We start from the raw sequence: 21,916 nt of genomic DNA on the forward strand, positions 1-21,916 counted from the left end.
GGGAATCTTCACGTCAGAGGAGCAGTGTGCTGCATCTGTCCACAGCTACTGCAAATTCCCGTGGGTTAGCTACGTTCCTAAAGAGAATAAATACAGGAATGTTTCCACAGCCCTTAAATTTAGCATCGTAGTTAAAATAAAGCAGAACAATACTGTCACACTTCGAACCAAAAATACACAGCTTGGTAGTAGCATTCTGAAAGCAAGACAGACACTTGAAAATGCTTAACCAGCTGTTGAATTAATAAAATATCTTAGCTTGCTAATCGTAAATGAAGAACTATACTGGTGCGATACTACTTGTTATTTTTGCACTTGCTAAAAGCTAAACCAAACCAACAAACGAAAACGGCAAGCTAAATTTGCAGAGCCCCACTAGATGGCACTCCCGATCCCCTCCAATGCATTCCTGACACCTGATGTAAAACCTCGGAATTATCATCTGGTGACCGATACTATAATCACATATTATTTTAAATATTACAAAAAACCCACTTTGAATACACTTTTTCCTAACTGGAAACAGCGCTGCTGGCCCCTGTGCTTTCAGGACAGCATTAGGACAACCCAGAAAAGCTGCCTGTGGGAGCAGTGTCAAACCATGTACCAGCCAGACACTGCTTCCACTCGCATTTTCTTTAAATACTTACTGTGAGAAATGGAAATACCATAACTGGAACAAGGGTGACTCCCCTTCTCACAAAAGCTTTTTACCAGTATCTTGAATTTCACTCCTCTCTACTCCCGCTAATGACTTTGCTGTAGCAGGACAACCAGGATCTAGAGGGATCTGATCAAGACTATGTTTAAAATTAGATCCAGCAGCTGTCTTTTCATTTCCGAGTTCAAATATCCGTATATTATGCCAGCTGTCCACTTCAAGCCAGCCCCACCTCCTTCTCTGAGCAGGTAGGCTATTAGAATATAAAGCCTTGATATTCAAAAGGCTATTATGCTAAAATATCCCACTCATGGCAACTTACATTTGCGAGCACCCGTGATTTGATATCACTTTAACATGGCTAAGACATTGATTTGTTCACAATTTATAGCAAAATAAAAAAAATCAGGAGCACTATTCTGGATGCCCATAATTCAGCGTAACCTGCTGCCTTCCTCCTGCAGTAGATTCCCTTACTTCAAGCACAACTCCATCCCGTGCCCCAGCTGTTTCTCCTTCCTCCTCCTGTATGTAAGAGACAGATACAATCTCCCATGCCCAGCCTGGTGGATTCAGGTGATTGATGAGCTGCTGAGTAGCTTGATAGGGATTCTCTTTTTCCATTAAAAAGTCAAGATGGTCTGAGGTGTAATGTTGCCTGGTTGCACAGTGGTCAGAGCTCCTTCGGATTTCTTGTTTGCTGCCTGCACTCCCAAGGCCAGTGACAATTCTTGTCAAGGATCATTTCACAAGGTAAGTATCTCACCCACTCATCTACTGGTGTTACTGTGTCAGCAAATTTGTATTTTTACCATATTGCTTTTTGATACACAATCAAAAAGGAAGCTTCCTTCCTTTGATTAAGAAATTAATCTGGAATTCACACTCATGCTATGGCTGCAATCCATAGCACAAGAACAGATAATAAACATAAGTTGCGTATCAAGAGAAAAATAAAAGAGGAAGTCATATGGGTGTTAAATCTTCGATTCCAATCACATGAAGTAGAAGCATTTAAGCAGAAAGGCAAATATATTTTGAGTCACAGAGGAAAAACAGCTGCATGACAAAGGACATAATTCTTGGGCTACTTTCTTCCCTCCATCTGCAGGGCAGCCTCATTTATTTGCAAAAAGAGAAACATCTCAATCTTTCAATGAAAATCAGAAGGGAGGCGGAGGAGAATGTGAAGATCATTTGTTTTTATCAGATGCCAGAGCTGCCTCAGGTAACACAGAGTGAAATTAAATTCCATACTTTATTTACATGCATTGGTAAGAGAATGGTGGGTTCTCATTACCTTAGTAACAACCAGGTTATTCTGCTGCTATTTCAGACATAAAGAATAGCACATTCAGTGCATACTTAGAAACAAAACAGAACAAACCACACATGTAAACAGCCTGTACATAAGAGATCTACTCCCTTTTCATCTGACCAAATTCTACTACATTTGTTTTCAGCGTCCTAAATTACATCCTCAGCTATGTCATTCAGTAAGATATAAAGTCAATGTTGGGGCTGCCTGACAGGTCTCCAAAGTACCTGTAAACAGGAATATACCATCAAATCACAATATTTAGAGTGATGTTCCAGAGTGTAAATCATCAGTGATGGAAAAAACATTTCAAAACCTGCAGACGGTAACTCAGACTGGCAGAGAAATGAATGAGGACAGCACGGTTACACAGAGAGATCGAATCACTGCAACTCGAGGCCATTTGAAAAAAACAACAAACCAAAACGCACTTCCCTAAGGCTGGCGGAAGGCGAAAAAAATATGCACAATATACAAATGTCAAATATAAAACTGAAGATGACCAGACGAAAAGTTCTGACCATACCTCTGAAATTAAAGCCAGGATCCAGAGTGCCGCAAGCCTGACCAGCCATGGGCCTCAGCAGTGACAGTGCATGGGCAAGCGTGCCCGACCTCCTAACACAGGGACGTGGCAAGGAAGGATGACACAGGCCTCTGATATATTTTATCCTTTCAGAAAAAATAATAATAGCAAAAATGGTTACAAGTTCAGTTCTGGTCTTCAGATCTTTAAAATGGTATTGAAAAAATGGAGATGCACAGGAAGAGCGCCGAAGTGGTATTCAGAAAGCTGGAGGAAACAGTCCAGATTTTAGCAGCTCAGGCTGGTCCATGAGCCCCAAAGCGCAAACCTTCAAAGGGACATGACGGTGAGGACCCGAGATCGATTAATCCAGCAGAGACAGGCATTTGGCGAGTTAATGTAAGACACAGCCAGACAAGCTCCGATTGGAAAGGAGCAAGTATAGGAGCAGCCAGAGTGACCGGTCTCCCCTGCAAAGGGCTGCGGACAGCAGCAGATCATCGACTTCTTGGTTTTCAGATCAAGGCTGGATCCTCTCTGGTGCTTTTTGTGAAGCACAAATGGTTGAGCCTGTACAGAGCTACTTGCTGACACGCAGCACACCTTGCAGCAGGGAGGCAGCCAGGGGTTCCTAAGGATTACTTCCAGTTCTGAGTTCTGTGAATAGTTTTGTTTGGCAGAACAACTCTATGTACACTATACATATGGACCACACAAGGGTTGGCCCTGAATAATCACAATCGTAACACCCTAAACTGGGTTGTATCAGACAGATTATGATCAGAAAGACTTTTTTTTAAAGAAAGTGGACTAAAATCCATGGCAATGAACTTCGTTTCTAGGAGTATGACTGGTGCAATATTTGCATCACCTTGGGAAAGTCACTTTATATCTTGCAAGACAAATAAGAGCATCAACCTACCCTCTGGGCTCCTATGATACTTAAAATATTTAAGAGGTATATGTGCTCAGAGACCAAAATGATGTAAATGCAGAAAGCACCAGGCATTTGAAAAAGTTCATAGTAGCACAGAAAAGGGGAAATCCTTTGGACTCTGGTCAGCTAGGTCAGGTCATAGTGGATGCAGACACTGTCCCACAAATGGGTTGTATTTACTCTGATTTTTAAATATACTCTTTACTGAATTTGCAAAATACTTCAGGATAGCGTAGATCTTTATAAACCTGATGGTTGCAGCAAAAATGTACCTCCAGCTACCTGCACAATCCCAGTAGCCAGGCAGTCACAGACCTTTGTTTCAGAACAAACCCATCAGCTGATGAGAAAAGAGGATTCAGTACTCCAGCCTTGCAATAGGTAGGAGCCATAAGTAAGATAAAACAAAGCACAATTCCATCCAAAGGCACTACATTCTACTTTATTTCAGAGAACTCATAGTATTGAGTATTATATTCCTAACATGTAATTAATTGTGTCATCACAGTGGATTCCCTTTCCTGGTCACTTTTGATAGGAAATACTGGAAACACAGCGCTGTAGAAAAATTTATTTATTTATTTATCTGAAGTAGATTAAAAAAATAAAACAAAAAAAAAGAAGTCAAAATACATTTATCTTATCCCTAATTAGCTATTTGGTGAGACATAACAATGAAAATAAAAATCCACCAATCAATTTGACACGCAGTATTTTATTATGGGCTGACAGCTTCATTTATTTCTGTGAATCTGATGTCAATCACCCTTCCGCTCTCCCATGGCCAATTTTTACTGCCTAAATTAAAAAAATAAGTTATTCAAGGCAGAGACCAAGCACAGATACTGGCAGAAGGCAGACACGGTGTATATTTTAGTAAAATAAGGACTTGTTAAGGGGTGTCCTCAAACTCTTGATTTTTTATTATTTTTCTCTGCCACGCTCGGCCAAACCTGCACAGAGAGGGGCCAAGGCCAGGGATCTGAGCTCTAAGAAAAGGGATGCTTGGTTACAGAGACACACATTAATGGAAACAAGAGTTCCTGAGCCAGTCCTGGCTTTCTCTGACATCCAATCTGACATGATTCAGAGACTAAACTTAAACTAAGAAATGCCAAAGTCTACTAACATGGCAATGGACAATTCAAACTAGCACGTAGAACAGCAGACAGGGCAAAAGCAGTAATAGGTATGTACGCAACTCAGTCAGTGATGCAGCAGTGCCAAGTCTGGCCAAAGAAACTGTCCATCAAGTGAGAGACAACTGAGATGTCTAAACCTTACTTCAAGGACACACAAAGGATCAAGAAAGAGCCAGAACAACTGGAAATATAACAAAACCCCCCAAATACTATATCAACAATAACTGGGATTCTGGTGTAGACAAATGTGGATTGTTCAGGGAAGAGGACAATAAAGGTGAGGGTAGCTGTGTAATGCCGTATGTGCGTCACGCCAGAGATGGCTAAGAATATCAAGAGGAAAACACAGCTTGTTTGGGGTTGGTAAATCATCTGAGGAAGGATGATGGGTGTTCTCATTGCCCATATGGCACAGCAAGGCTCTCCAAATGGAGGGCACGGAGGGAGAGCTGATGACTGGGTCCTCACCCAGCCATAAAGCTCCTGCTCTCTTGAAGGAACGCCAGGCACGGGCTTGGTGCTTACAGCAGTCTTGAAGGGTACAGACATGGAGTGAGGGGCCATAAGGGGCAACATCCTGCTAAAATACCCTTCTGGGAATACTGCTGATGAAAAAGAGTGGACTAAGAACAGGGGAGACCTGATCGCAAGCAACTTACTCCATAACATCCTTCCACTCAACCACAAGCTGCTGACCACAAGTGTTCCCTAAGGAGATCCCTGTTAAGCATCAGGACTACTATATTTGCATAAATTCAACCCTGCATCCTTTTCAAAACCAGAAACTGACAGAAAAAGAAATATTGCGAGTGAGATGCCAGAATGTTCAAACAAACGACAATGTCATAATTTTTAACTGAAAGTATGAGGTTGTTTTGGAACAAGGTAGAATACAGAAGATGACTAGAAACCTCAGTGTAAGCTAACAAGTATGTCTTCCTTGACATAGCAGAGGAGTTTAAAAGTCATCTATGCATTTGTAGCTTAACATGAAATCTGAAATGCCAGAGGAACTTGTTTTCCCAAGAACAATCCATTTTTACTAGATTAGAATTATGCCAAGAATTCACAATTGTGTATTTGCAGCAGAAGCAGTTTGCCCAGCAGGCAAGAGCATTGCTCTTACAAAGAATTCTCAGACAGGCAGCTAAAGTCTCTCCAAGAAACGCAATTGCAACAAAAAACAAGAGCTTATTAAAATAATAAAATAAACCCAGTTTCCAGCAAGTCGCAAACAGAAGTACAATACAGAAAAACATTGTCATCATTCTTGCATTTAAATATGCATCAGGTGTGCTTTCACTCATGCACGGTCAAATGCAAAATAAAATAAAACAAACTCCCCTTCCAGCTTAAGGAAATAATTCAACAAGTCTCAACAACAAAGCACAGGACTTATTTTAAGTATTTTAAACTGTTTGTTTATAAAGAAGCTTGTGAGATCTGGTATGTGTGAGTTTTGGTTCATCTATTCACAACAGAGCCCCGACCTCTGATTTAAATCTTTTTAATAATGGGAAACCTCTCCACGGTGCAAGACTCCATCTGCACAGTCAATCGCAAGATCAGAGCCGCTTCTCCTGTTTCTGCTGTGTAGCATAGGATGAAACTAATTAATTCCTGGCACTTGGTTTACCTGGGTAAACACAGCAATATCTCAACCTTCTAGCAAGCTGAGCTGCAAACGCTTCCCATGTGAGAGGTTCACTTTCCAGCCAACTTTTTTTTTTGAGACAACTCACATAAGGGGACATGCCAAATAGCTTCCTGGCAACTAACGAAGTCATTGTTTCAAGAGAATGACATGACCAGTATTTCACAATTCCATCTACACCCAGCTCAATAATGATTAACCATGATCTCAGTCTCCATCGCACAAAGTTCTGCAATCTGAACCTGCCGGGTTGAGAAGGTCACCAAGCAATGTGTGTCCTTAGATAGGCCTTGTCCACACCAGCCTTGTTCCTCAGCTTCTAGCAAGGGAAGTACTGTGCAGAAGTTGTTACAGATCTCTTCCCGGCCCTTCAGCCACCGCCTAGTCCTGGCCTTAGTCCCAAATTATGAGGCATTTCAGCATTAGTAGAGATGGTGCCTGCTATGCACGAGCATCTACCCGCTCGAAGCGTACCAGCAGACATAGCAGCAGGGAACAAAAGAGAGAAAAAAAGGCACAGCAGGAGTTATTGTCTTCTACATCTCTATTCCAGTGCTCATTCCAAACACCACCAGTGATCAACACCACTGCACCAAATAAAACCCTCTTCATTTTATTTTAGCACCACTCCATCAGACAATGTAAAATCTTCTTAAAGGTTCAATTACTCCTGCTACAAATGGAGCAGTGGGCTCATTCACAAGGTTGTACTTAAAGTTCTCCAGTGTGGGTTGCTACATTTCTGTATCTGAATGCAAAAATGCAAGGGAATCAATGTGGTGATTTATACCTGCTGAACCATTTAGCTTTTCTGTGGGTATTTAACTTACCAACACTCACATTTTCGTCATATATTCTGGCTGTTCTTTCACTAAAGAAAATATGCAGTAACAGAAGCCACCAAAATGAAGGGAGTATAAAATCAAAACTACTCTAAAATTTTTTCTCAGCAGTTCAGAAAAATCAAAAGTCAGATACCAAAAATACCCCGAGACTGGCTTCAAACACAATTTTGACCTTCATGTTCTGATTTATAAGTTTTGAAATTCAAATTACCAGGATTTCCTCTGTATCAGTGAAAACATAAATGAAAATTCTTACATAAAGAAGAAAACACGAGGCCATGGCATTGCAATGAAAATGTCAAACAGCACAAGGCTGGAAATGCTGCCATGGGAGCCAGTGACACCACTGCTGTTTGTTCTCTCTCTCTATCACAGTAGGATTCCCAGAATGACGAGGGCTACTATGAGTAGTGATAACAAAATATTCAACATATGGCAACCTACGCATATCACAACTTAATCTTGCTCTGTTCTAAGAATACTGTGCCATTTCTCCTACCCAGTTACCTGGTATGCGTTTTAGTATCCCTGAAAATTACGGTCAGCCCAAGATAGGAGAATGGTAAGAAACTAACATTTCTTGCAATGTCACCTTCCAGCCACATAGAGAAGTCCAACTCAAGTATTGTTATAATTCTGAATTCTCTTTTAATTAAAAGACTACAAGTGTAAGATTAACTGGCAGATGGAATTTAATATGTAGCCACTACATACACTACAGATGGGGTAGTGATTTTTCAGGGCAGTATTAGCTTGTGATTAGAATGGTAAATTAACCTCTGAGCTCTCTGCAGCTAGGCTGTTTCTAGTACCTGGGCTTGATCTTTATATCTGGTACCTCTGTGAGATGCTTCAATCTCCATACTTTATACATTATACAGATGAAAAACAGACAACAAGAATAAGAAAAAAAAAATTAAATGCTTTTTGTTCCATTCAGACAACACACAACGTTATGAAGAAACCTGCAAAACAGAACTTGCCACCCAGATACATTAGAAGTGGTGACCTAAGAGATCTCAAGTAAAGAATTCAAAATTAGCACATATGAATATCTGCAGTACATGCACCTGTCCACAGTAAACATAGGGAGCAATGCCAACCTAGTACTGTGCTTTCTTTACATCTTCCCCACTTTTCATAGTTCCCACTTACCCTTTCTGTATTTGTTAACTACAACAACAGAAGACTGCAGTAACAATGCTTTGAGATGCTATAGTTGTGCGACATTTGCCACTGTCTGAAAATAAAGCAAAATAAACCAAAGACACATCATGTTCCCTACATAATTGCTGCTCACTTCTTTATGAAAGCAGACAGGTATGAGGTGTGATACATTATTAAAACACTAAAAATCAGTTCCTTTATTTTGGCTGGAACAAAGTATTCTCCAAAATGTCAGCTGCACTTTGCCCAGCCCTCAGCACAGTCTGTATGATGGCCAGTCGTCAACAAGGTAACCAAGCCTGCACTCTGCTCCAGAATGTTTTACCTAGCTGCGATAAATACCACAATTTAGTATCTCCTGAACTAGGAACTTCATGACAAAGTATTGTATCTGATCTTACTCACAGTTCGCCTAAAATTTTAGTAAACACACTCCTAAATATCTTGTAATTGGCACTATGCGCGATCCTGTTAAGCTTTCAGTGTTACAAATGCACACCTAGGGGCTTGAGTGGAAACTTAGAATTGTAGAATGTCCTGAGTTGGAAGGGACCCATAAGGATCATTGAGTCCAACTCCTGTCCCTGCACAGGACAACCCCACAGTTCACACCATGTGTCTGAGGGTGTTGTCCAGTCTCTTCTTGAACACTATCAGGCTTGGGGCCGTGACACCTCCCTGGGGAGCCTGTTCCAGTGCTCCACCACCCTCTGGGGGAAGAACCTTTTCCTAATACCCAACCTAAACCTCCCCGGGCACATCTTCCTGACATTCCTTCAAGTTCTGTCACTGGTCACTAAAGAGAAAAGTTCCCCTTGTGAGGAAGCTGTAACTGCGATGAGATTTCCCCTCAGTCTCCTCCAGGCTGAACAAACCAAGTGACTTTAGCCTCTCTTCACACAGCTTCCTCTCCAGACCCTTTACCAACTTCAAAACCTTCTGGACACTCTCCAGTAGCTTTATACCTTTTTTTATCCTGTGGCGCCCAGAACTGCACACAGTGCTCCAGGTGAGGCCTCACCAGTGCAGAGCAGAGCAGGACAATCACCTCCCTCGCCCGCCTGGCAATGCTGTGCTGGATGCATCCAGGACACAATTGGCCCTCGTGGCTGCCAGGGCACACTGTTGGCTTATGTTCAACTTGCCATTGACCAGAAGCCCCAGATCCCTCTGTGAAGAGCTACTTTCCAGCGGCTCATCCCCTAGTCTGTATGTGCAGCCAGGGACAGCGTGTCCCAGGTGCGAAACCCAGCACTTGCCTTGTTAAACTTCATGCAGTTGGTGATTGCCCAGTTCTCCAATTTGTCCAGATCCCTCTCCAGGGCCTCTCTGCTCTCCAGAGTGTCAACAGCTCCCCCCAGTTTTGTGTCATCAGTAAACTTACTAAGCAGCCCCTCAAGTCTTGAGTCTAAGTCATTTATAAAGACATTGAAGAGTGCTGGCCCTAAGATGGATCCCTGCGGAACCCTGCTAATGACTGGTCACCAGCCCAACATAACCCCATTTACTAGAACCATTTAAGCCTGGCCTGTCAGCCTACTGCTCACCCAAGAAACTAACTTCATTTTTACAATAAATAATTAGCAGGAGTACACAAATTTATGCATAAACACACTTATACACACACATTCTCTTTCTTATATTATATTTGGTTAAGACTAAATCAAAATACCATAAGTCGTCAGGATCTTCAGCCAAGCTGTTGTATATACGTTGTTTTTTCTCTTGCCAAAGAACAGTAGTACTAAATGTCACAGGAGAAAAACCAACTCCCACACAGCTTCAGATAAGCACTGTAGCGCTCTGAATTTCTTGGGAAGGTTGGGGAAAACAGCTCAACAAGGTTTTCACTCTGACAACTGTATGAAGGAGGGGAAAAAAACATCCCCCCAAAGAAAACTATCAGCTGATGTTTTCCTTAACATTGGAAATCCTGCCTCTGTGTAAATTATGCATTAATCACAGTATTATACCATGAGGAATTGCTCTTCTGAATCTTTGTTACAAGAAGGGAAAATCCAGTCAGAATAACAAACTTAGTAAACACATAAATTTGTTTATCTATGACAGAAATTATGGTGTTTTTTTAAACCAAATAATAATGCAGTGATCATTAAGGTTAATCTACATACCAGTCTAGCATTGAACATAATTTCAAATTTCACATTTTTCTGCACCAAGGTAAGCACATTTCTTTCTTCTCCTGCTCTCCTAGTTTTCACTATGCCAATAAGGCAAATAAACTCCTGGTGCTACTTTACTGGCTTTAATCATTTGATCCATTATGGTTTTGGGGGGTTAATTTCTATGCTAAAGCTTTAATAAGAACAAGTCTAAAGAGAATAGAAGTATTTTCTTAAACTCCAAAAACATATGAATCATTAAACAAACATCTTCTCTGAATAAGGCACAACCCAGCAGGGCTGCTACACATCCACACTTCCTTCAATGTTAACATTTTTAGTAGGTGACGACTGATCATAACATTAGGAATTCAAATGTACAGACAAAGGCTGCACAGCAGCCTCCGTTGCACATAAAAAGTGAACATGGTTTATCAAAGCAAAACTTTCTCTTGATCCTCTCTTGGGAGAGGAAGCAGAGAAATTTTCAGTCTCTCTCAGTGGTGGTATCTACTCCTGGAAATATGACAGCCAAAACAAACCGGAATACTTCATATGATAAATTAAAGGGCAAAAGAGATAAAAGAAATAGAGGGGGAATAAAGATAAATTTTTCAGGAGTAGAAAGCTTTAAAAAAAACCAAACAAACCAACAAACATAAAACCACCACCATCACATCCTCCCCCAAAACCCACACAAACCAACAACAAAGACCTATGAAAAAACCTACCCATGTGATGCACATGTGCCTATAAAACTGAAAGAGCTTTAGGACAAACAACCTAATGCCTCCTTGCTAAGTTTCCTCTACGAGGGTGGAGGAGGAAAGAGAAAAAATATTCTAATTCTGTAAGCCAGTACCAGGAAATATATTGGGGCACAGCTTTATTCTGCCTACTCATCCGTCTCATCTTTCTCTAGGCAGGCACTTGAAGACATGCTCAATTCATCCAATTAACTATATTTACATTTTGACTCAGCCACCTACATCTGCTATCACAGATACCCTACCATTCCCTCCTGAAAAGTCCACTTTGTTTTCTTTTAAGCAAGCTCTAACAGCCAGAAGCTTTTCAGCTGTTGGGCACAGGTGGCTCCTAACATGTCTGAAGTACCATCTCCAAGTCACTTTACTATTGTCTTGCAACAATTTTTGTGAGCAGAATTCAGTACAAATACTTGCAGAATATCTGCAAACCCAACATCTTTGAAAACAGTAGGAAACGACTTAAATTTCTTCTGCCTTAAGACAGAGTTAACAGTACAGAAAAGTCAAGTGCCAACAGTACTTAGGATTTCAATGAAGTAAGGACCTCGAAATCATTTGGGACCATGGCTCATCATAGTCACTAAGAAAATGTGCCAAAAAAAAGATAACGTGGTGAATGCTTCTGCCAAAAATCTCTTAACAATGAAAACAAGAGGAAAGTATGGGTATTTTCCATGTAATTAGAAAAGCAAGAGAAGTCCCTGGTACCCATGCAATGGCATCATGCAAAATGACAGGATTCTAAAACCTCAACCTACACACAGACATTTCTCTTCTAACATAAATCAAGTAAATTAAAGTAATGGATTGCCTGCACATCAATAGCAAAATTAAAACTTAACTTTTAATTGCTAACATGTAAATATTACTCTGGTTTAATTACATCGGTAAAATAAAAATCACAGTGCTGTTTACTTTGGAATGTTTCCAGGTGTTGCTCAAATAAAACTTATTTGCTTTGAAGGTTTTCCTTAAACCTACATGCCTGTTAGAATTTTTCTTCTTCCATCCTCCAACTGGAGATTTAGCAGCTGTAAAATACAGACGCCAGGTACCAGAAAATAGCTTCCTAGTAAAAGAAAATGGGGTCTGTAGCAAGTTTTCATGGATTCCCCAATTATAAGATTTTACTCTGCAACTTGGCACCAACTGGACAGCTGACTCTTACATTGTACTTCTGCTGAACTCACCAGGGAGACTACAGATCTCTCAAAGTTGGCCCTCTCTGATTCAGTTTGGACAGGGAAAGATTCTTTTGCTGTTACAAAAAACCTCAAAGTTCTGTCACATTGTTTTCTTTATGTTGGTTCATGTGCTCTTTTCAGTGTCAACACTTTAAAATTAAGGCTGTAATATCAGACATTAATTAGAAATATGCTTAGTTTGTATCTTACCACCAAGATAAAACTGACCCTAAATTCTGTATGTCTTACACACAGAAGATGAGATTTGAAAAAGAATGATCTAACTAAAATAAAGAAATACAGCATAAGCCCCCACGCATCAAAACCCTGTCGTAGTAGTGGTTCTAGTCATCAGAAAAGGAGGGGAAACAAAAACCTGAACTTGTTCATACTGGTCTTTCAGGGTACTCTTCGCTTTCTCAAGTCTTTTACAATTCACATACGTTAGAGAAGTCTAAAAATATCTCCAGATATTTACTGAACTAAACGTATTAGGATAAGAACACTTGCAGCTTCTCTTGACTTTAACTGCAGTTGTGGGCATCAAGTTGCTCACAAAATTCGGCCAATTAATTTTAGTATCTCATTATAGGTTGTGCACCAATCCAGAAGAGCTGCTAACTGAGAACACTGCTCATGGTACCCAAAGGTAAAACAGAATGGAAAAAGGAATCAAGCACTGCTGATTTCATGTGCTGTCTGTGTCTTCCTCTTCTTCATCTCCACAGTTCACAGAGACTTTTACAAAATGGTTCAGCCTGCAAAGTAGCAGAGAGAAACAAGCAAGGAAGCCTTCCTCTGAAGGAAGACAAGAACATTACCAAACAAAATCTACAGACATTCATGGGAACAAAACAGGCAAAGATGCCAGAGAATGCAAGGGAGAAATAAAGTTCTTAAAAATAATAATAATCTGAAGTATCACGGTACATTTAAAGTACCATGTACTGTTTTACTACAGGGACTAACATACACTGCAAATAATTACAGCAGTGACAGAAAAATATATGAATAAAAAAAAAAGTCAGGAGGGATTTTATGTGTTGAACACAACCTTGCCAGGTTTCACTCTTTCAAAAACAGTCTAAGAGTTTCAGTGCAGAAACAGGCTATGAAGAAATAATTGCAGAACACAAGGAATGACTTACACATGTTTTACCATAAGTACAATAATTAATTGTGAAGGTATGAAAACGCAATACCCTGAAACTTCACTCAGAGCATCCTCCTCTTCTTGCAAACATACTGGCAGGACACATATTCTGCTTCATGACACACAGAGTAATCATCTGTTGGAAGCCGTAGTTGTTCCCGCACATGTATAAAAGCACATTGTGCTATATCCCCAGGAAGACAGCATATGCTAGAAAGAGCAACACCTACCACTGAACACTGTGAGTCTTAATAGAAGCTGTAAGAAAGAGGATGAAGAAATTAACATTTACCACCTGCACATTACCAATACAAAAATGAGTTAGTTCCCTGTGGCTGGAGAAGTATTCACAAATGTTAAATTCTCACCACATGCACGCTAATGCAATTATCTCCAAACCATCTGATCCTGTACCCCTAGTAATAAAAATATTTTTGAGCAAGCACCCCCATGTACTTGTATTTACTTATTTATAAATAATACACCTGTACGACCAAAGTTCTAGTATTTTCTTCTTGCACCCCAAAGGATGATCACACACATCCCACTTTGGAGACAACAGATCTAATGAATAGAAGGACAAAAGTCAGCAAAACAAGCAGATACTTGCTATGAATATCCACACCAAAATTCTGCAGGACTGAGCTGACTACTACAGCTAAGCTTTTGCTAATGGAGATGAAAAGTCAATCTTACCAGAGGCGGTGGTGGAGGGGGCCCTCCAGAAGGCAGAGGAGGCGGTGGAGGAGGCGGTGGTGGTGGCGGCGGCGGCACAGGCATCCGTTCAGATTTCTAGCTCCACACAGTTATCAAAAATATAACCAAAGTCTATGTCCTTGAGGAGAAGGAAGGGAGGAGAAAGAAAAGTGGGGAAAAAAAAAAGAAAAGGAGGAACGTGTTTATACACTGTAAGCTGAAGATCAGCCAAATTTCTAGTTCACAGCAGACTGAAGACTTTTATACTGTGCTGCTTCCAAAACTACAGAACGAGCAGCCTCATTATAGTTCTCTGATGACAACATTCATCTAAAGAGCAAGCTCACAGATCTGGCCAAGTGCCATGAATACCGAATGCATCGATGCCAGCCAGGCCAGCTTTAACTATTATGCCTTGCCACAATCTAGCCCATAGCCCTGAAATGCAATTCACGGGCAACCACAGGTAGACACACTCCTGATGGAACAAAAACTCCATTGATTTAAGCCAGAGTTTTGCTGCTCTAAAGACAGAGTAAGTGACTGTGTGACATTCACTGGACTTGCCCCAGCAGCAAGGATTGAATAAATGAAGAAATCATTCTACAAATTAAAGTTTCATTAAACATAGTTCTATTACCAAAGGACAGCATAGAAGGATCAAGCATCTCACGTATTAAGGTCACACGTGTTTCCTGGCATTTTTAAATGTTCATTTTCCACAACTCTTTAGTAATGCACTGACTATAGATACACATATCTTCCAGCCAAATCTATATGGTGGTGATGTTGTTTTGTTTGTTTTTTAAATTGCCGGCAGAATGACAGGGCATCCATCAATCACTGACTTTCACCTCTAACCCAGCCCCTGACATGACTGCATCCCCTCTCAGTCTGGAGTCATCTGTAAAGTTAGTAAGCAAACCCTGTATTTCATCAGTAAAATTGCAAATGAAAGTACTAGGCAGCCCCAAATACAGCCCTCTGCAAGCCATACTTGATAACTTCCTTTATTTTGATAGTGACTCTCGAAGAAATGCTCCAAACATGGGTTTACATCTAGTTTTATGTCCATCGCATCATGACTGTCTACAGAGATTCTTTACAATGTTGTGCTAAACAGCATCAAAAGCCCTACAATAACACAAAACATGTCATCTGCTATTTCTTTCTTTTCTATAAGGCTTTATCTTAGCAGGAAATTACACTGATTTGACACATTTGTTCTTTATACATCTCTGTAGATGATAACTTATTTTCCTTTGTCCTCTAAGCATTTAGAAACATCTTACTCATTTTGATGTTTTTCTAGAAATTTACCTTAAGTTAAAAAGACCACAGTTCCCAGGCCCTAGGCCCCTAATTCTTTCCTTCTTTTTTAAAAGCAGTTACTCTGTTTATGCTTTTCCAGCTGCCTGAAACCTTTTGGTCAAGTAATCTAAGAATCACCTGTGTAAGCAGAAGAAATGAGACTGTTCAACCTGGAGGGTTTTAGGAGACAGGACACAACAGAAATGTGGCAAGTTACAATCTTTGAGGGAATACTTGGGTGGGATAGATTAGAAGAGGTCATGAAGTTAAAAGGTACACGCAGCTTTGTCCACTTCATACCAAGTGTCTGTGAACAATATCCAGATAATATCTGAGTATTTTCCTTCTGCTGTATCTTGTAAAACAGTTTATGAGAGACCGATCAAAAATTAACTATGCAGAGCTTCTGCAACATTTGCTTTCTCCCTTGAGAGATTGCTATGCAAAGGCCTGCCATATCAAAGCACCCTGGATCTGTAACAGAATTGGTCACAATCACTTCAATAACGGTTTAATGAAGCTTTCCAAGAAAGCTGGCATCACAGCATCTCCACCATTCCACCCTCATTGTTGCCCTGTGCAAAAAACTGTTATCAGAAGCTATTTCTTTTCCTCAATTAAGTCATTCAAAAACCTGGACATAAGGAGAATGAGTCTTCCCTGCTAATAATATGTTTCGGGTTACTATCTTCCTACTCTGCAATACAGGCCTTTTGTCTTCATTAAGGATTTAGATTGGAAAATATGCTCTTAGTCAAATTAGAAAAAAAATACAACCCACGCATCTGTGGCAGACCATATGCATGGCAGCAGGAGGTGAAGCACACTGGGGGCGAGCGGCAGCGGGAGAAAGGAAATGGGAATCAGCTCTTGGTATTTAGAAGTCAATCTTGCAACTGAAATGCAGGCCATTCACAGAATCATAGAATGTCCTCAGTTGGAAGGGACCCACAAGGATCATCGAGTCCAACTCCTCTCCCTGCATATGACAACCGCACAGTTCACACCATGTGTCTGAGGGTGTTGTCCAGTCTCTTCTTGAACACTGTCAGGCTTGGGGCCATGACACCTCCCTGGGGAGCCTGTTCCAGTGCTCCACTGCCCTCTGGGTGAAGAACCTTTTCCTAATGTCCAGCCTAACCCTCCCCGGGCACATCTTTCTGACATTCCCTCGGGTCCTATCACTGGATGCCAGACAGAAGAGATCAGCACCTGCGCCTCCTCCCTTTGTGAGGAAATTGTAGACCCTGATGAGGTCCCCTTAGTCTCCTCTTTTCTGCCTGCCTCTCTTACTAGTCTCGGCCCCAGCACCCATTCCTTCCAGTGATGTAGCCTAAGTTCCAGGACCAGAATCATAGAATCATTTCTATTGGAAGAGACCTCAAGATCATCCAAACCAACCATAACCTTACTCTGGCACTAAGTCATGTCCCTAAGAACTTCATCTATACGTCTTTAAAATACCTCCAGGAATGGTGACTCCACCACTTCCCTGGGCATTCAGTTCCAGCGTTTGACAACCCTTTGCATGAAGAAATTTTTCCAAATATCTAATCTGAACCCCTCCAGTGCAACTTGAGGCCACTTGTGGCCACCTACAACCCAAAATTTCATGCATAGGTAGTGTTCACCATGTATCCCACTCCCCCATTCTGAATCCTCTGGTCCAGTGATGCAGGACAAGAATGTATTTTGGGGGCTATAACCCACAACCTTTGAATTAAACACTGGAGATGCCCTATAGCTTTCTTCCCATGCTGTTTTGAATCCTCTACAAATTAACTATCTTTCAGAAAATTCTGCCTTTCTTTGCCTTCTGTCACAAACTCAGAAGCTAAGTGTCCCAACCTTGGCATGCTTTTGTGCACACAGACAAATTTATATTTTTTTATACCAGTACTATTACAGTATCAAGGTGATCACATCTAATACCTACGCAATGAATAAACGTTTTCCATGTAAGTGTTCTATCTGTTCAAGTGCTGTCATTCACACAAGGAGACACTGATAGCAAAGAAAGACTGGATGTAGATAAAGGTAGGCATCTTCAATTAAAAAAATTAGCTCTTAAAATTTGGTCATAACTGCACTATCTACATATTTTAATATGTCAAACTGGGTATGAGAATCTCTTTTGTATCACTGCACCTATCTCAGTTATGTGGTTGGTATTTAAATAAAATTAAGAAGAAGACTGCAACACTTTAATATATCGACACGTGTTATGTGTAAGCCTCTATTCCTTTGTTAAAGGTTGTATTTAGGCTGTATTTCATTTGCCTCTTCCTCCCTAATCAAGTTGCTACTCAAAATATGGCTGGCAATTTCAGACAATAGCTTCAGAATATGCCAGGGTTATGGATTTGCACATTATAAGCTAAATAAATTCTGAATTAAAAACAAAAAAGGAGTATCACGTTGATCAGTTCTAGTGTCTGTTAAGAGCCAGATAAGAGGGAAATGCCATGAAGGGTCCTTAAGACACATGTGCCCTTTCTCCTCTATACATATTTCTAATTGGAAGAGCAGGGTCTGAATTATCCCCGAGGGAAAGAAAGATACAGTTTTAAAAGCTGGCAATAGGTGAAGGGGAGAAGCCCGTGTGTTTAGCCTCAGTTTTCTCAGGAAAAAAAATAAAGTAAATCTTCCCTTGACTTCTACATCACAGAATATAATCAGGCCCAACAATCACAGGATTTATTACAAAAAAAAAAAAAAAGGAAAATCCCAAATCTAGTCCACCTCCCTACGAAAGCAAGGTTGTACATCTTTTTTTTAGTGCTTTCTGAAGTTTAATTTTAGGTGTCCCAAATAATGTGACTTCTATTATTTCCTTTGGGAAGCTCTTTAACAGTCAATTCTCATAGTTTAGATTGCCTGAAAAATCAGCCTAATTTCCCCTTTTCTCCATTTGATCCCATTTGCACTCTACTGTAGATGACTCTGCCTTGTACCAAGCAAAACAGTTTCTCCTACCCCTCAGCATCAGCTTTCTGAAATAGAAGAATTATAATTCAGAAGTACATTTACAAGGTCTAATTATATTTTTTGAGCTGTTTTACTTCTTACAAATCATCCCATCAGTCAGTGAACTGATTATTGTTCTTGGGTCTCAAAGCAATCAGTCTTTTTTTGTCCCCTTGGTAAGGGTAATTCTAAGACTGTTAATTTCAGGTGTCACAGACTGTTCCTAGCAAGCGCTGTGAGAAGCAAGAACAGCAGCTGGGTTTAAGTAAGAACAGCAAGTACAGTCCTCAACACAGAACTCTGAAAGCCCAAATAAAGTCTTCACCTAGACTTTCATTTTGAAGTGACTGACAAGACAGAGAAGATGCAGATGTTTCTTCTTCATGAAGGGGTCTCAGCCCTGTGCCTGAATTCACCTGTAGTAAACTCAGACTAAGCTTTTATGTAGATCTGGTCTCACCTTGCCCAGCCATGAGATGGACGCAAGCTCTGATCCAAAAGCTTCCCAAAGGTCTCTTCTAAAGTGCCACTGACACAGTACTGGGCACACACCACAATTAAGTCCTACTGGGAGCACAGAGACACACTAAGGAACAAGGTGGGTTTTGGGCAGCAGCTGACACATCTCCTGCCACACTGATGCCCAGCAGGACCACCACAGGTCTGTCTGCAAAGGCTGTGCTGAAGTACCTTCAACCAGCATGGAAAGGCAAGGCAGGGAACGCTCTGCCTTCCATTTGGAACAGTGTCTGGAAGGCGAAAGGACAGAGGAAAACAACTGTTTAAATGCACATAATATGCATTTATATGCAAATTTATGTCTTAGCTAGTAGCTTTTTTTTTCTTTCATATTGCTACAGTCCTTATGTCTTTAGGTGGCATAATCATATAACAATACAGCTGGAATTTAAAATACAACACTTTAACAAATTTGGAGAAAGGACTGCAAAAGAACTGATCTGTTTTTACTGGATATGCAATCATTTGCATTGTACACTCTGAGGCAGGTAATTCAGCTTTGGGGAGATGTACAGATTTTTTTGCTTCAAAATGAAGGCTGGGGTAGATATTTAACAGGTGTGCAGGTGTCTTATTTCCTGATTAAAAACTAAAGAAAATGTAGAACACAAACTCTGTTTTTAAGTTTTAATCAGCTTTTATATAATCAAATATTTCTCCATTAACTATACTGTTCTGAGTAACAGCTTTGAAAGCCTTATATTTTAACAGTAAACTAAAAGAATTCCAAAATCACATGGGAGAAACAGCATCAATAAGCATCTGCTCATCTTTCACAATGTGTGCCTAATTGTGCCCCCATTTGCTCCTGTCAAACATCACCGAAGAGCAGCTGAAATCACTGGTACAAGCACACCACAGATCTTTTGAAGACAGTACAACACATGCAGAATCAGAGAAGACAAAAAACAGAGAGTAGTGGATGTGTGTTACACAGATCAATTTTCTTCTGTCACTGCCACACAACTGGAAATTACTTGGAAAAAGCTTCTGTTTGGAATGAATCAGTTTAGATTTTAAGTATAACAGAATCAAACTATGTAATTTTTAAGCACCAGGTGCTACATTTCTTTCTACCATTTTCAGCGTGAATCACTTTTTGTGTTTAGAAAACAGAACAAGGAAGAATCACCCTAGAGCCTGCAAGTATCCTCATAGTTTCCTCTCTGCAAAATAACCCCTCCACAAAATACTTGGCAGTCTCTGCTGTATTTGAGACATTTAAGAGCAGTGCAGAACCGTGAAACTGTTACCTCCTTTTACAGCTCATGAGAAATGGAAGCGCTCATATACATACCTATCTTACTAGATATAGTTTAAGACATTCACAGGTGTATTCCTACAGCTGACTAAGAAAACTACAGTCTTTCACCATTTCCTAACAGACAGTACCCAGATCGCATACAATTTATGAGACAAATTTCAGCTCTCAGTCACCATTCACATTACTGTAACTAAAGGCAGAATCTGGCTTTTGAATTTCCATTGAAATGTACAAACCTTGGGGGCTTCTCCTCCATTTAATATCCAATGAAATACTCTTAAGCAGCATTTGTCTACAGAGAGTCTGTGGGATTATCTCACAGCATGTAACAGTATCCTGCATTTAAGCCAAGGAACATAAATTCTCCCTGGTTTGGACTATTTCCACTAGGCTCGATCCAGCTAAGGGCTGCATCACCTTTCTGCCTACAAAAACCAGCATGACTCTTGTTCTGTCAGGAGCCTGATAACGCTGCAACAAACCCACCAGGGCTGACCTAGCGCAAATTACAAGGATTTGAAGACACGTTGCTTCAATGTGTACTGTGGGTAGAGTTCTCCCCTGGGTTCCCTATGGTGCTGAGGCTGGAAATTGAAGTGCTAGGTCTTGACAAACCTCCCTTCAGAGGCAAAGCTGTGCAGATGACTTCACGTCCCTACACATGACTATTTCAGGGTGTAGCTTCCTCTGTTCCGAGGGGATCTGCCATAGAAGACTAATTGCTGTAAGGAAGCAGAATAAGAGAATTTGTTATCCTTTTTTAAATAAGAAGCAAGAGAAAAGAACAACATCTAAGAAGAAGAAGAAATATATTATGCTGATCATAGCGCTAACCTGAAGTTAAAGACTCCAAAGACAAATGAGGTAAGTTACAAGGAATTAGGACTTGCACAAAGACGTAACTTTGCAAAGGAAACAATTTATAAAAAGAGTTTCCTTTAAACGCATCATCCACACAAAGTCAGACATGGCCTATTTCACTGCCAGATGTATAAACAATAGTGAATTCGATACACAGTCATTTGCAAAGTTAATCATTGGCCTAAACTAAATTAAAAAAGCGCAGCTCAGTGGAAGTTCAAGGTCACTGCCACATCCTGAAGATGACTGTTTTACACTCCTCAAGAGTTTCACTGTGAACAGCACTTGAGCTCTCTTAGTAGAGGCAATCCAATGTTTCAAGTTAACACTTGCAAGTTTTGTGGCCTCTGCAGAGAAGTATGTTTTCACATTTATTTATTTACTATCATTCATATAATGTAAAAAGACATATTTGAAAAGTTTCTACCAAAGAAATTCCTGAAGTTGTTTAATCAATTCCCCTACGAGAAGAAAGTTTTGCTTTCCAGTTAAGTAGCTAGCATCAAAATAGAAAACCCAAACAGGGTAGTATTGAGCAACTTGCTTTTTATATTTGCTAGACACAGCTCAACAAATGTCTGTTTTCAAAAGTGAATCCAGTGAAAAGAATTTGCAAACATGGGTATGAGAACACTGCAAGACTTTCAAAATCTGTGTCTCAAATAATTCTAAAATTTTCACTCTCAACCACATGATGTTTCATCAGAGATCCTATTTTAAACATTCACAGCTTTCCATCTTGGAAATATAAATTTATAGGAACTTGCATGCATGCCATGTCAGGCTGATATCTACCAGCTTAAGAAACACAGTCAAAT

General features: G+C 40.3%; 1 protein-coding gene across 3 annotated transcripts in view; it reads right to left on the reverse strand.

Moving 5' to 3' along the window:
- WIPF3 (WAS/WASL interacting protein family member 3) overlaps window positions 1-21,916 on the reverse strand; it is a 38,021-nt gene that overhangs the window by 8,749 nt on the left and 7,356 nt on the right. For 2 of the 3 annotated variants that reach the window (XM_065832208.2, XM_071804998.1), the window contains exon 2: window positions 14,177-14,315. In XM_065832208.2, coding sequence (XP_065688280.1) covers window positions 14,177-14,260 — 84 coding nt within the window. In that variant the 5' untranslated portion in view covers window positions 14,261-14,315. Of the gene's footprint in view, window positions 1-650; window positions 1,577-14,176; window positions 14,316-21,916 lie in introns of those variants that run through there. The other variant, XM_065832209.2, reaches the window with a different exon arrangement.

The sequence above is a fragment of the Patagioenas fasciata genome, chromosome 2, assembly GCF_037038585.1.
Source record: "Patagioenas fasciata isolate bPatFas1 chromosome 2, bPatFas1.hap1, whole genome shotgun sequence".
Classification (NCBI taxonomy): domain Eukaryota; kingdom Metazoa; phylum Chordata; class Aves; order Columbiformes; family Columbidae; genus Patagioenas; species Patagioenas fasciata.